General features: G+C 39.4%; 1 protein-coding gene across 3 annotated transcripts in view; it reads right to left on the bottom strand.

Moving 5' to 3' along the window:
• Nucleotides 1-14,621, bottom strand: part of LOC112826735 (phosphatidylinositol 3,4,5-trisphosphate 3-phosphatase TPTE2-like) — a 142,722-nt gene that overhangs the window by 41,753 nt on the left and 86,348 nt on the right. For all 3 annotated transcript variants that reach the window (XM_025874987.2, XM_073894294.1, XM_073894295.1), the window contains 2 exons: nucleotides 14,008-14,089; nucleotides 13,816-13,904 (listed from right to left, as the gene is read on the bottom strand). In XM_025874987.2, the coding sequence (XP_025730772.2) occupies nucleotides 13,816-13,904; nucleotides 14,008-14,089 (171 nt within the window). The remainder of the gene's footprint in view (nucleotides 1-13,815; nucleotides 13,905-14,007; nucleotides 14,090-14,621) is intronic.

Here is a 14,621-nt window from a genome sequence, read left to right as displayed (position 1 = left end):
TAACTCAAAGGATTCACAAAATAAAAGAATGTAGAGTATGATACAGTGTACTTAAACCATGGGAGGGGAGAGGAGTAAAAATTTAGTGCTTTTAGAATGACAAACTTAAGTGACCATAAGCTTAATACAGACTGCTATATGCATAAAATGTTATATATGAATATAATAATAACCACAAATCAAAAACCAATAACAGATATACAAAAAACAAAGAGAAAGGAATCCAAGTATATCACTAAAGAAAGCAAACTAACCATGAGAGAAGAGAGTATCAGAAGAAGGGAAAAGAGAACCACAAAAACAACCAACAGAAAAACCCCAAGTAACCAAATGGCAATAAATACACAGCTATCAATAATTACTTTCAATTTAAATGGACTAAATGCTCTAATCAAAAGACATAGGGTGACAAAATGGATAAAAAAGCAAGGCCCATCTATGTACTGCTTACAAGAGACTCATGTCAGAACTAAAAACATAGGCACAATGAAAGTAAAGGGACGGGGAGGAGCCCAAGATGGCGGAAGAGTAGGAGATCTTAGTTTCGTCTGGTCCCAGGAATTCAGTTAGTAGCTATCAAATCATTCGGAACACCTGGGATTTCAACCAGAGATCTAAAAAAGAATAGCTGCAACTCTACAAACAGAAAAGCAACCACTTTCTGCAAGATAGAACGTACAGAGAAGTGAATCCGAGGCAATAGATGGGAAGATAAACCATGGGTGCGGGGAGCCTCTGTCAGCCATCATCCAGAAAGTGACATAGCAGCAGAGTGCAAAATCAGAACTTTTAGAAGTCTGCTCTGGTGAGGGACGCCCTGGCCAGAAAGGGACTCAAGTGGCTAAGTGGGGGCAGAACTCTAGGTGGGACAGTGAGGTTTCAGGACCCTCGGGGTCACAGGAAGACTGGGGATGCCTGAGTGCCACAGAGCTCCCAGGCATCAGAGTGGGGAAGCTGGCTGCAATCACCAAGCCCAGGAGTGGGCTCTCAGCCCTGGGATTGCCATAAACCACCAACAGAGGAGCGGTCCAGTGACTGCTCTCCGAGCAGGGGCCCAAGATGTGGCAGAATCAGTGAAACCCCAGGAGGAGTGGCACAGGTGCGAGCCATAGGAATCTGCAAGGTTTGGAGACTCAAAACAGCGTCCTATGCCTGAGATAGAAATGCTCGGTCACGGGCTGGGTGAACATGGAGTGCAGACAGAGGCCAGGGAGACAGGAGTAATTGACTGCTTTTCCCTGAGGGTGCACTGAGTAGTGGGGCCATAAGCTCTTGGCTCCAGGCTGGAGATTGGGAGGCTGCCATTTTCATTCTCATCCTCTAAAGCTGCAGAGAGCCTTGAGGGAACAAAGGCCATAAAGAGCAAACCAGAGTAGGTTATTTAGCCTGGCCCCCTAGCAATCCCTTGGGCAAAGACACTTGAGAATCAAAGCAACAGGCCCCTCCCCTAGAAGATCAGCAAGAACATCCAGCCAAGACCAAGTTTACCTATCAATGAGAACCGCAAAACTCCAGCTCTAGGGCAATACCATGACCAAGTGGGATTTAGTCATGGGCTGCAAGGTTGGTTCAACATCTGCAAATCAATGTGATATACTACATTAATAAAAGAAAGGACAACAACCATATGATCCTCTCAATAAATGCAGAAAAAGCATTTGACAAAGTACAGCATCCTTTCTTGATTAAACCTCTTCACAGTATAGGGATAGAGGGTACATACCTCAATATAATAAAAGCCATCTACAAAAAATCCCACATTGAACATCATTCTCAATGGAGAAAAACTGAGAGCTTTTCCCCTAAGGTCAGGAACACAGCAGGGACGTCCACTCTCACCACTACTGTTCAACATAGTACTAGAAGTCCTAGCCACAGCAATCAGACAACAAAAAGAAATAAAAGGCATCTGAATCGGCACAGAAGAAGTCAAACTCTCACTCTTTGCATATGGCATGATACTCTATGTGGAAAACCCAAAAAACTCTGCCCCAAAATTGCTAGAACACATACAGGAATTCAGCAATATGGCAGGATATAAAATCATGCACAGAAATCAGTTGCAATTCTATACACTAACAATGAGACAGAAGAAAGAGAAAATAAGGAGTTGATCCCATTTACAATTATCTCCCAAACCATAAGATACCTGGAAATAAACCTCACCAAAGAGGCAAAGGATCTGTACTCAGAAAACAATAGAACACTCATGAAAGAAATTGAGGAAGACACAAAGAAATGGAAAAACATTCCATACTCATGGAATGGAAGAACAAATATTGCTAAAATGTCTATGCTAGAGGGACTGGGAAAGATGGTGGAGGAGTAGGGGACCCTATTTCAACGGGTCCCCGGAATTGAGCTGGATATCTAGCAGACCATTCTAAGCACCCACGAAACCAGCCTGAGATGTAAGAAGATCTGGATCTCTACAAACAGAATATCGCAGGTGGTTGGTTTCGAGGTACGAAGCGGGGAGCCATGATTCCGTGGGCAGATATCAGAGGATAAACAGCAGCGGGAGGGTGCCTGGCCATGGGGATCCTACACCGCCGGTGAGCGACAGCCTCCCGCGCTGGTGATGGGGCACAGACTCACAGACCGGTAGTGGCCGGGAAAGGACTTTAGGGCAGCCCCTGGGGCGGAAACCCAGAGTGGTGGGGTCGCGCGTGTGATCTGGGAGCGGCTGGCGGTTTTAGAAGCAGAAAGGGCAGAAACGTGCTCCAACCTGGAGGCAGGAGTGGGGGCGGTACAGAGGGGCACACAACCCAGGCCGCTGCAGTTTATATCAGCACAGACTGAAACGGAGACAGTGTGGCCTGGAGAACTCACTGAAGAACAGACTGCGGTCTCTCTGCTCTGAGGCAGAGGGTTGGAAATGGTCTCTTCTGCTCTGACTCGCAGAAGAGACGCGGAAAGCCGCCAGGGAAAGCTGCCAGAGAACAAAAGCCCCCAAAACTCATTCCCGCTGAGCCCAGCCCCCACCACAGGGGGGCAGGGCAACTCCACCCAAACAGGGTTGCCTGAGTAACAGTGCGGCAGCCCCCTCCCCCAGAAGACAGGCTGGGAAAACAAGAGGCCAGCAACCCTAAGGTCCCTAGAAAACAGGTGCATCTTGCTTGGGTTCTGGTCAATAATTTGGACTCTATACATTCCCTCAACCACCCATCAACAGAATGACTAGGAGGAGGAGCCCCCAAAATAGAAAAGACTCAGAGATTATGACTTATGCTGCAGATTTACAAATGGACGCAGATATAACCAAGATGTCGGAGATGGAATTCAGGCTAGCAATTCTGAAGACAATGGCTAGAATGGAGAAATCAATTAGGGCAACATAGAATCTCTAAGGGCAGAAATGAAAGCTGAACTGGCAGAACTTAAAAATGCTATCAATGAGATCCAATCCAATCTAGATAATCTAACAGCTAGGGTAAGTGAGCAGAAGAACGAATAAGCGCCCTGGAAGACAATATAACAGATAAAAAGGGAAAAGAGGAGGCCAGGGAAAAACAACTCAAAATCCATGAAAATAGAATCAGAGAAATAAGTGACACCATGAAGCATTCCAATGTCAGAATAATTGGAATCCCGGAGGAAGTGGAGAGAGAGAGAGGACTAGAAGATGTATTTGAGCAAATCGTAGCTGAGAACTTCCCCAATCTGGGGAATGAAACAAACATTCGCGTCCTAGAGGCAGAGAAGACCCCTCCCAAGATCAAGGAAAACAGGCCAACACCCCAGCATGTAATAGTAAAACTTGCAAATCTTAGAACCAAGGAAACCATCTTAAGGGCAGTTAGGGGGAAGAGATTCCTTACGTTCAGTCAGACTTATCCACAGAGACCTGGCAAGCCAGAAAGGCCTGGCAAGACATATTCAGGGTACTAAATGAGAAGAACATGCAGCCAGGAATACCTTATCCGGCAAGGCTTTCATTTACAATGGATGGAGAGATGTAGAGCTTCCACGACCGGCAGAAACTGAAAGAATATGTGACCACTAAGCCGGCCCTGCAAGAAATATTAAGGGGGGTTCTATAAAAGGAGAAAGACCCCAAGAGTGATATACAACAGAACTTTACAGGGACAATCTATAAAAACAACGTCTTCACAGGCAACATGATGACAATTAATTCATATCTTTCAATAATCACTCTCAACATGACTGGCCTAAATGCTCCCATAAGACAGCACAGGGTTGCAGATTGGATAAAAAGACAGGACCCATCCATATGCTGCCTACAAGAGACTCATTTTGAAGCTAAAGATACATCCAGACTGAAAGTGAAGGGATGGAGATCCATCTTCCATGCCAGGGGACCTCAAAAGAAAGCTGGGGTAGCAATTTTTATATCAGACAAATTAGATTTTAAACTAAAGTCTGTAAGTAGAGACACAGAAGGACCCTTATCATTCTTAAAGGGTCTATCCAACAAGAAGATCTAACAATTGTAAATATCTACACACCCAACATGGAAGCAGCCAACTACATAAGCCAACTGTTAACCAAAATAAAGAGTCATACTGATAACAATATGTTAATTGTAGGAGACCTCAATACTCCACTCTCAGCAATGGACAGATGATCTAAGCAGAAAATCAACAAGGAAACAAGAGCTTTGAATGATACACTGGACCAGATGGACCTCATAGATATTTACAGAACATTCCACCCTAAAACAACAGAATACTCATTCTTCTGGAGCGCACATGGAACTTTCTCCAGAATAGACCACATATTGGGTCACAAATCAGGTCTCAACTGATACCAAAAGATTGAGATTATTCCCTGCATATTCTCAGACCACAATGCTTTAAAACTGGAACTCAGTCACAAGAAAAAATTTGGCAGAAATTCAAACTCTTGGAAGCTAAAGACCACTCTGCTCAAGAATGTTTGGGTCAACCAGGAAATCAAAGAAGAACTTAAACAATTCATGGAAATCAATGAGAACAAAAACACATCGGTCCAAAACCTGTGGGATACTGCAAAGGCGGTCCTCAGGGGGAAACACATAGCCATCCAAGCCTTACTCAAAAAAATAGAAAAATCCCAAATTCACCAACTAACTCTACACCTTAAAGAATTAGAGAAAAAGCAACAAACGATGCCTAAGCCACCCATTAGAAGAGAAATAATTAAAATTAAAACAGAGATCAATGAATTGGAAACCAGAAACACATTAGATCAGATCAACGAAACTCGAAGTTGGTTCTTTGAAAGAATTAATAAGATCGATAAACCACTGACCAGACTTATCCAAAAGAAAAGAGAAAGGACCCAAATTAATAAAATTATAAATGAAAGGGGAGAGATCACGGCTAACACCAAGAAAATAGAAACAATTATTAGAAATTATTATCAACAACTATATGCCAATAAACTGAGCGATCTGGATGAAATGGATGCCTTCCTGGAAACCTATAAGCTGCCAAGACTGAAACAGGAAGAAATTGACAACCTGAATAGGCCAATAACCAGTAACGAGATTGAAGCAGTGATCAAAAACCTCCCCAAAAACAAGAGCCCAGGGCCTGATGGATTCCCTGGGGAATTCTACCAAACTTTCATAAAGAAATAATACCTATTCTACTGAAGCTGTTTCAAAAAATAGAAACAGAAAGAAAGCTTCCAAACTCATTCTATGAGGCCAGCATTACCTTAATTCCCAAACCAGGCAAAGACCCCACCAAAAAGGAGAATTTCAGACCGATATCCCTGATGAATATGGATTCCAAAATCCTCAAAAAAATCCTAGCTAATAGGATCCAACAATACATTAAAAGGATCATCTACCACGACCAAGTGGGATTTATCCCTGGGATGCAAGGGTGGTTCAACATTCGCAAATCAATCAACGTGATAGAACACATTAATAAGAGGAAGGAGAAGAACCATATGGTCCTCTCAATTGATGCAGAAAAAGCATTTGACAAAATACAACATCCTTTCCTGATTAAAACTCTTTAGAGTATAGGGATAGAGGGAACATTCCTCAAGTTCATAAAATCCACCTATGAAAAACCCACAGCGAATATCATCCTCAATGGGGAAAAGCTGAGAGCCTTTCCCTTAAGATCAGGAACACGTCAAGGATGCCCACTCTCTCCACTATTGTTCAATATAGTACTAGAAATCCTAGCAACAGCAATCAGAAAACAAAAAGAAATAAAAGGTATTCAAATTGGCAAAGAAAAAGTCAAACTCTCTCTTTTCACAGATGACATGATACTTTAAGTGGAAAACCCAAAAGACTCCACCCATAAATTGCTAGAACTCATACAGCAATTCAGTAATGTGGCAGGATACAAAATCAATGCACAGAAATCAGTTGCTTTCTTATACACTAACAATGCAACTGTAGAAAGAGAAATTAGAGAAACGATTCCATTTACAATAGCACCAAAAACCATAAGATACGTTGGAATAAACCTAACCAAAGAGGTAAAGGATCTATACTCTAGGAACTACAGAACACTCATGAAAGACATTGAAGAAGACACAAAAAGATGGAAAAATATTCCATGCTCATGGATAGGAAGAATAAGCATTGTTAAAATGTCTATGCTGCCCAGAGCAATCTATACCTTCAATGCCATCCTGATCAAAATTCCAATGACATTTTTCAAAGTGCTGGAACAAACAATCCTAAAATTTGTATGGAATCAGAAAAGACCCCGAATCACCAAGGAAATGTTGAAAAAGAAAAACAAAGCTGGGGGCATCACGTTGCCTGATTTCAAGCTCTATCACAAAGCTGTGATCTCCAAGACAGCATGGTACTGGCACAAAAACAGACATATAGACCAATGGAACAGAATAGAGAACACAGATATGGACCCTCAACTCTATGGTCAAATAATTTTTGACAAAGCAGGAAAAAACAAGCAATGGAAAAGACAGTCTCTTCCATAAATGGTGCTGGGAAAATTGGACAGCCACATGCAGAAAAATGAAACTCAACCATTCTCTAACACCATTCACAAAGATAAACTCAAAATGGATGAAAGACCTCAATGTGAGACAGGAATCCATCAAAATCCTAGAGGAGAACCTAGGTAATAACCTCTCTGACATCGGCCACAGCAACTTCTTTCAAGATACATCTCCAAAAGCTACTGAAACAAAAGCAAAAATGAACTTTTGGGACTTCATCAAGATAAAAAGCTTCTGCACAGCAAAGGAAACAGTCAACAAAACAAAGAAGCAACCCACAGAATGGGAGAAGATAGTTGCAAATGACACTACAGATAAAGGGCTGCTATCCAAGATCTATAAAGAACTTCTCAAACTCAACACCCAAAAAATAAATAATCAAGTCAAAAAGTGGGCAGAAGATATGAAAAGACACTTCTCTGAAGAAGACACACAAATGGTTAACAGACACATGAAAAAATGTTCATCATCATTAGCCATCAGGGAAATTCAAAACAAAACCACACTGAGATACCACCTTACACCAGTTAGAATGGCAAAAATGGACAGGGAAAGAAACAACAAATGTTGGAGAGGTTGTGGAGAAAGGGGAGCCCTCTTACACTGTTGGTGGGAATGCAAGTTGGTACAACCACTCTGAAAAACAGTATGGAGCTTCCTCAAAAATTTAAAAATAGAGCTACCCTATGACCCAGGAATTGCACTCCTGGGCATTTACCCCAAAGACACAGATGTAGTGAAAAGAAGGGCCATCTGCACCCCAATGTTCATAGCAGCAATGTCTGCAATAGCCAGACTGTGGAAAGAGCCGAGATGCCCTTCAACAGAGGAATGGATAAAGAAGATGTGGTCCATATATACAATGGAATATTACTCAGCCATCAGAAAGGATGAATCCCCAACTTTTACATCAACATGGATGGGACTGGAGGAGATTATGCTAAGTGAAATAAGTCAAGCAGAGAAAGTAAATTATCATATGGTTTCACTTATTTGTGTAACATAAGGAATAGCATGGAGGACACTAGGAGAAGGAAGGGAAAAATGAGGGGGAGGAATTGGAGGGAGAGATGAACCATGAGAGACTATGGACTCTGAGAAACAGGGTTTTGGGGGGCGGATTGGTTAGCCCAGTGATGGGTATTAAGGAGGGCATGTACTGCATGGAGCACTGGATGTTATATGAAAACAATGGATCATGGATCACCCATCAAAAACTAATGATGTATTGTATGGTGACTAACATAATAAAATTTAAAAAAAATGTCTATGCTACCTAGTGCAATCTACACATTCAATGCAATCCCTATCAAAATACCATCAACTTTTTTCACAGAGCTGGAACAAAGAATCCTAAAATGTGTATGGAACCAGAAAAGACCCCAAATAGCCAAAGGAATGTTCAAAAAGAAAACGAAAACTGGTGGCATCACAATTCTGGACTTTAAGGTCTATTACAAAGCTGTCATCATCAAGAAAGTATGGTACTGACACAAAAACAGACACATAGATCAATGGAACAGAACAGAGAACCCAGAAATGGACCCTCAACTCTATGGTCAACTAATCTTCGACAAAACAGGTTGGGAAAATTGGACAGCCACATGCAGAAGAATGAAACTGGACTATTTCCTTATACCATACACAAAAATAGACTCAAAATGGATGAAAGACCTAAATGTGAGACAGGAATCCATCAAAATCCTAGAGAAGAACATAGGCAGCAACCTCTTTGACCTCAGCCATAGCAACTTTCTTGCTAGACACATCTCCAAAGGCAAGGGAAACAAAGGCAAAAATGAACTATTGGGTCTTTATCAAAATAAAAAGCTTTTGCACAGCAAAGGAAACAGTAGACAAAACCAAAAGACAACTGGGAGAATGAGAGAAGATCCTTGCAAATGACATGTCAGATAAAGGGCTAGTGTCCAAAATCTATAAAGAACTTATCAAACTCAACACCCAAAGAACAAACAATCCAATCAAGAAATGGGCAGAAGAAATGAACAGACACTTCTCCAAAGACAACATACAAATGGCCAATAGACACATGAAACAATGCTCAACATCACTTGGCATCAGGGAAATCCAAATCAAGACCACAATGAGATACCACCTCACCAGTCAGAATGGCTAAAATTAACAAGTCAGGAAACAAGGGATGTTGGTAAGGATGTGGAGAAAGGGGAACCCTCTTACACTGTTGGTGGGAATGCAAGCTGGTACAACCACTCCGAAAAATAGTATGGAGGAGGGTATGTGCTATGGCGAGTGCTGTGAATTGTGCAAGACTGTTGAATCACAGATCTGTACCTCTGAAACAAATAATGCAATATATGTTAAGAAAAAAAAAGAAGAAGACAGCAGGAGGGGAAGAATGAAGGGGGGGAAAACGGAGGGGGAGACCAACCATGGAGACGATGGACTCTGAAAAACAAACTGAGGGTTCTAGAGGGGAAGGGGGGTGAGAAGATGGGTTAGCCTGGTGATGGGTATTAAAGAGGGCACATTCTGCGTGGAGCACTGGGTGTTATGCACAAACAATGAATCATGGAACACTACATCCAAAACTAATGATGTAATGTATGGTGATTAACATAACAATAAAAAATTAAAAAAAATAGTATGGAGCTTCCTCAAAAAGTTGAAAATAGAGCTATCCTACAACCCAGCAATTGCACTACTGGGTATTGACCCTAAAGACACAAATTAGTGTTCTGAAGGGGCACCTGCACTCAATTATAGCAGTAATGTCCACAATAGCCAAACTATGGAAAGAGCCCAGATGAATGGATAAAGAAGATGTGGTATATATATACGATGGAATACTACTCAACCATCAAAAAATGAAATCTTGCCATTTGCAATGACATGGATGGAACTAGAGAGTATTATGCTAAGCGAAATAAGTCAATCAGAGAAAGACAACTGTCATATGATCTTGCTGATATGTGGAATTTAAGAAATAAGACGGGATCATAGGAGAAGAGAGGAAAAAATAAAAGACGAAACCAGAGACGTAATCATAGGAAACAAAATGAGGGTTGCTGGAGGGGAGCGAGGTGGGGGATGGGGTAACTGGGTGATAGACATTAAGTAGGGCACATGATGTAATGAGCACTGGGTATTATATAAGACTGATGAATCACTGATCTCTACCTCTGAAACCAATAATACATTATATGTAACTTAATTGACTTTAAATGAAAAATCAAATAAAATATCACTAAAATTTTTCTGCATGCATATGGAAAAAATATTATGGAAAGAAGGTCCAGGTGGATAAGTGATTAAAAAAACACACACAACTACAATATGTGAAGAACTTACTAAGTATACTACTATGCACTTTATGTAGTTATAAAATTTATTCCTCAAAACAAAAAAAAGAAAAAAGAAAGTGAAGGGACAGAAAAGCATTTATCATGCAAATGGAAGTGAAAAGAACGCTGGGGTAGCAATACTTATATTGGACAAAATAGACTTTAAAACAAAAACTGTAACAAGAGACAAAGGAGGGCACTACATAATCATAAAGGGAAAAATCCAACACGAAGATAGAACAATTGTAAATATTTATGCATCCAACATGGGAGCACCCAAATACATAAAGCAGTTAATAACAAACATAAAGAAAGTAATCAATAGTAATATGATAATAGTAGGGGACTTTACCGCCCCACTTACACCAATGGACAGATAATCCAAACAGACGATCAGGAAGGGAAGAATGGCTTTGGACACATTGGACCAGATGGATCTAACAGATATATTTAGAACATTCTCCCCTAAAACAGTGGAAAACACATTATTTGCAAATGCACATGGAACATTCTCTGGATAGATCTCATGGTAGGCCACAAAACAAGTCTCAATAAATTTTAAAAGACTGAAGTCATACCATGCTTCTTTTCTGACCATGTTATGAAACTAAAAATCGACTACTGGAAGAAATCTGGAAAGAGCACAACACAAATACATGGAAGTTAAATAACGTGCTACTAAACAATGAATGGGTCAACCAAAACTCAAAGAGGAAATCAAGAAATACATGGGGAAAAACCAAAATGAAACAGTATGGAGGTTCCTCAGAATTCCTTAAAATTCTGTAGGTTCCTTAAAAATAAAATTACCATGTGATCCAGTAATTTTGCTACTTGGCATTTACTGAAAGAACATGAAAACACTAATTAAAAAAATATATGCACCCCTATGGTCATTGTAGCAGTATTTGCAATAGCCAAGGTATGCAAGTAATCCATGTCCCCCATCAAAGGAAGAGGTGATATATATATCTGTATATGTGTGTACACACACACACACACACACACACACACACACACACACACACACAATGGAATACTAGCCATAAAAGGATGAGGCTTTTACCATTTGTGACAACATGGATGGACCTAGAGGGTGTTTTGTTAAGTGAAATAAGTCAGAGAAAGGTAAATATCATATTATTTCAGTTATATGTGGATTCTAAAAAACAAAAGACAGAAACAGACATATAAATACAGAAAGCAAAGTGGTTGGTGCCAAAGGGAAGCAGGTGAGGGTTTGGATAAAATGGGTGAAGGGGAGTAGGAGATACAGGCTTCCAGTTACAGAATAAGTCAAGGGGATGAAAGGTACAGCACAGGGAACAGAGTCAATGGTATTGTCATTGAAGATAATGGAAAGCATTGCATAGTGACAGATGGTAGCTACGCTTGTTGGGAGCATAATATAATGTATAGACTTGTCAAATCACTATGTTGCACACATGAAACTAATGTCACATTGTGTATCAACTATGCTTTAATAAAAAATGTTTTAAATAAAAAAATTTCAGTAGTGTGGCATAAAGAACTCAGAGACCATCTCAAACTTCGATTAAAATTTTGTACGTGACTGAGAAGGGATTATAAATCAACAGGGAATAAATGAGCTTGTAATAGATGGTGTTAGGACAATTGTATATCCATATGGAAAAAAAAAAAACCTCCCTCCCCAAATCCCAATTAAAGACCTAAATGTAAAACCAAAACTTTAATATCTTATAAAGTATAATACCTTCACTACTTCAGTATGCAGGCTGGATTTCTTAAACATGACAAAAAGCACAAACCACACACACATACACGTGCAGAAAGACTAATAAATTTCACTCCATTCAAAATGATAAATACTTCTATATGACAAAATAAATCATAATCAAGTTAAAAGACAACACGTAGGAGTTGATAGTTGTAATATAAACTACTAACAGAAACAACAGCATGCATCTTTTACAGCTGACTAAAATGTATGTACACACACACCCCACATCTCCTTCATCCATTCATCTATTGATGGACATTTGGGTTGCTTCTATAACTTGGCCATTGTAAATAACGCTGCAGTGAACATAGGGGTGCATAGATCTTTTCAAATTAGTATTTTCATTCCAACATTGCATGTCAACTATACTAAAAAAAACAACATCCAGTTTAAAGTAGTCCCAAAAATCAATAATAAAATAATGTGCAGGCACCAACCAGCAAGAAGGGAGCAAAACCAGTATGAATGAAAACTTGAAAAAGGAGGCTACTCTGGTGCATACCAGCTGGCTGAATACCAACCTGCCAAACAATCCTAAAGGAAAGTCAATGCAAGACATGCAAACACAGGATAATTGAAGTCCTTTCTCAGAAAAAATTTAAAAAAGAAATTAGAAATGAAGGTTATCCTTCAAGCAGGCAATTAGATTTAATTAAAAGGAAACTAAAGTTAATTGCTTGGATTATAATACTTTAGGTTGAGCCATGTGAAATGACCATATTTGTAAATAAAAGATAGTCAAAAACTGGCAATTCCTATGGTTCTATTTCTATAGCCTTCATTTATACACGGTATTGCAAATTGCATGTCCAGAATATTTCAACCTGTAGAGGTAAAGATAGAAACTACCTACTAGTTCATGGGCTTGAAACTAGTTTTCAGGTAACACTAAAACTTGATTTGACTCGATTATATGTGGTAGTTTTAAAGTATTGTGTTTTCCTGGAATGCAATAAAAAACTGTTTTATAACCCACCAAAAATGTAATTCTTGGTCAAAAACTGAAATATGCTTAGATGATTATTAAAAGCCTAAAGCTGAATGAGAGAAAAATCTAACTCAATTTAAATTGAATGAGTTTACACTTTTTTTTCCATTTTACCTCACAAAAATCAACTTGTTTGTATCTGTACACTATAAAAATTCCACTATAAGTTTTGGGTTTTGCAATAGCAATGCTGTTGGCTCCTTAACTTTAAAAGGTTCTCACAAAGTTTAAGAACAATCTTAAATAAAAGTGCTCTGACAGTTTTTAAAATTAGACATTTTTATTTCATAGATATTTTGGCAAATCAAAAATGAAGAAACTCATGTAGTCAATAAACAAGAAAAAATATGCTCAACCTTCCTTAGTTTTGTTATTCCTATTTTCTTCCCTTTAGTATTTACCTTCCACCCTCCCTCCTTACTCTTTCCTTCCCTTCTTTCAGTCTTGAAGCTAACATCAAAAAATGTTAACAACTATTTTTTTAAAGATTTATTCATTTATTTGAGAGATGAGAGAGAGAGCGAGCGAGCGCAGGGTGGGGTCAGAGGTGCAGAGGAAGAGAGAAACTCAAGCCGACTCTGCCCTGAGCACAGAGCCTGGTGAGGGACTCCATCTCATGACCCTGAGATCACAACCTGAGCTGAAACCAGGAGTCAGATACTTACCCACTGCGCCACCTAGGAGCCCCCCGCCAAAAAAAAAATTTAACAACCATTAATACTAATAGCAGTATGTATCTTGTTCTTGTACTTTAATGTATTAATATGTATTTAGAAAAAGAGAAATTAAAAAAATATTTTTACCTTTGCCTCCCTTACAGTGAATCACTACGACGTTTTCGTCATCTTGAGCCATCCACTTATCTACTTCCTTGGTGAATGCCACCATCTCACTGATTTTAAATGTAAAATTTTTAGTTGAATTAAAATTCATCCAAAAAATCAAGCCCACTATATTTAGCTTTCTTTTGACAGCCATCTTGGCATAAAACTTACCTTAGAGTGGGGACGTTGTGATCATCAATCATGATTCGCTGGACCCTGTAATGGAAGTACTTAGGATCATAAGCTCCTTCACCTAAAATAAATGATACACTGGTCATATATCTATGCCTAATAAACATAGCAAATGATAAAGTTATGAAGAAGTTATACTTTTTTATTCTAAATTCCTTATGCACCTTTAAAAAGAGCTTTCTGACTGGTTCTTGCTGCTTTAAGAATATTAAGGGTCTGAAAAATAGAGATAGTAGTGGTTTGTCCATCTTGAATAACCTAAACCCAACTTATTTGGGTTTAACAGGTCTTACTTTTAATTTTCTAGCAGGCTACTCATCATATTATCATAGGGTAGACAGACACCACAGAGCAGAAGTAAATGTGGCCAACCAGAATGCTTGCCTCCTGAAAATGTCCGTTTAATATACAGGAAGAGGAAAAGACAAAACAGAGTAGGAAGCGGGGATATAATCGCTTTTCTACAGGGTTTTGCTTTTTAGCATATTTTCCCTTGTTTATTGACTATTTAGAATTTTTTCATTTGGGTTTTGCTCTCCTCACACCCCACTCCTAGTGAGTTGTCTTCAAAACTAAGCTGACAGGAAAAACAG

The sequence above is a fragment of the Callorhinus ursinus genome, unplaced genomic scaffold, assembly GCF_003265705.2.
Source record: "Callorhinus ursinus isolate GAN/ISIS: 27379988/994484 unplaced genomic scaffold, GSC_fseal_2.0 scaffold7, whole genome shotgun sequence".
NCBI lineage: Eukaryota > Metazoa > Chordata > Mammalia > Carnivora > Otariidae > Callorhinus > Callorhinus ursinus.
Note: the sequence above shows the minus strand (reverse complement) of the source record. Positions and strands in the feature narration are given on the sequence as shown.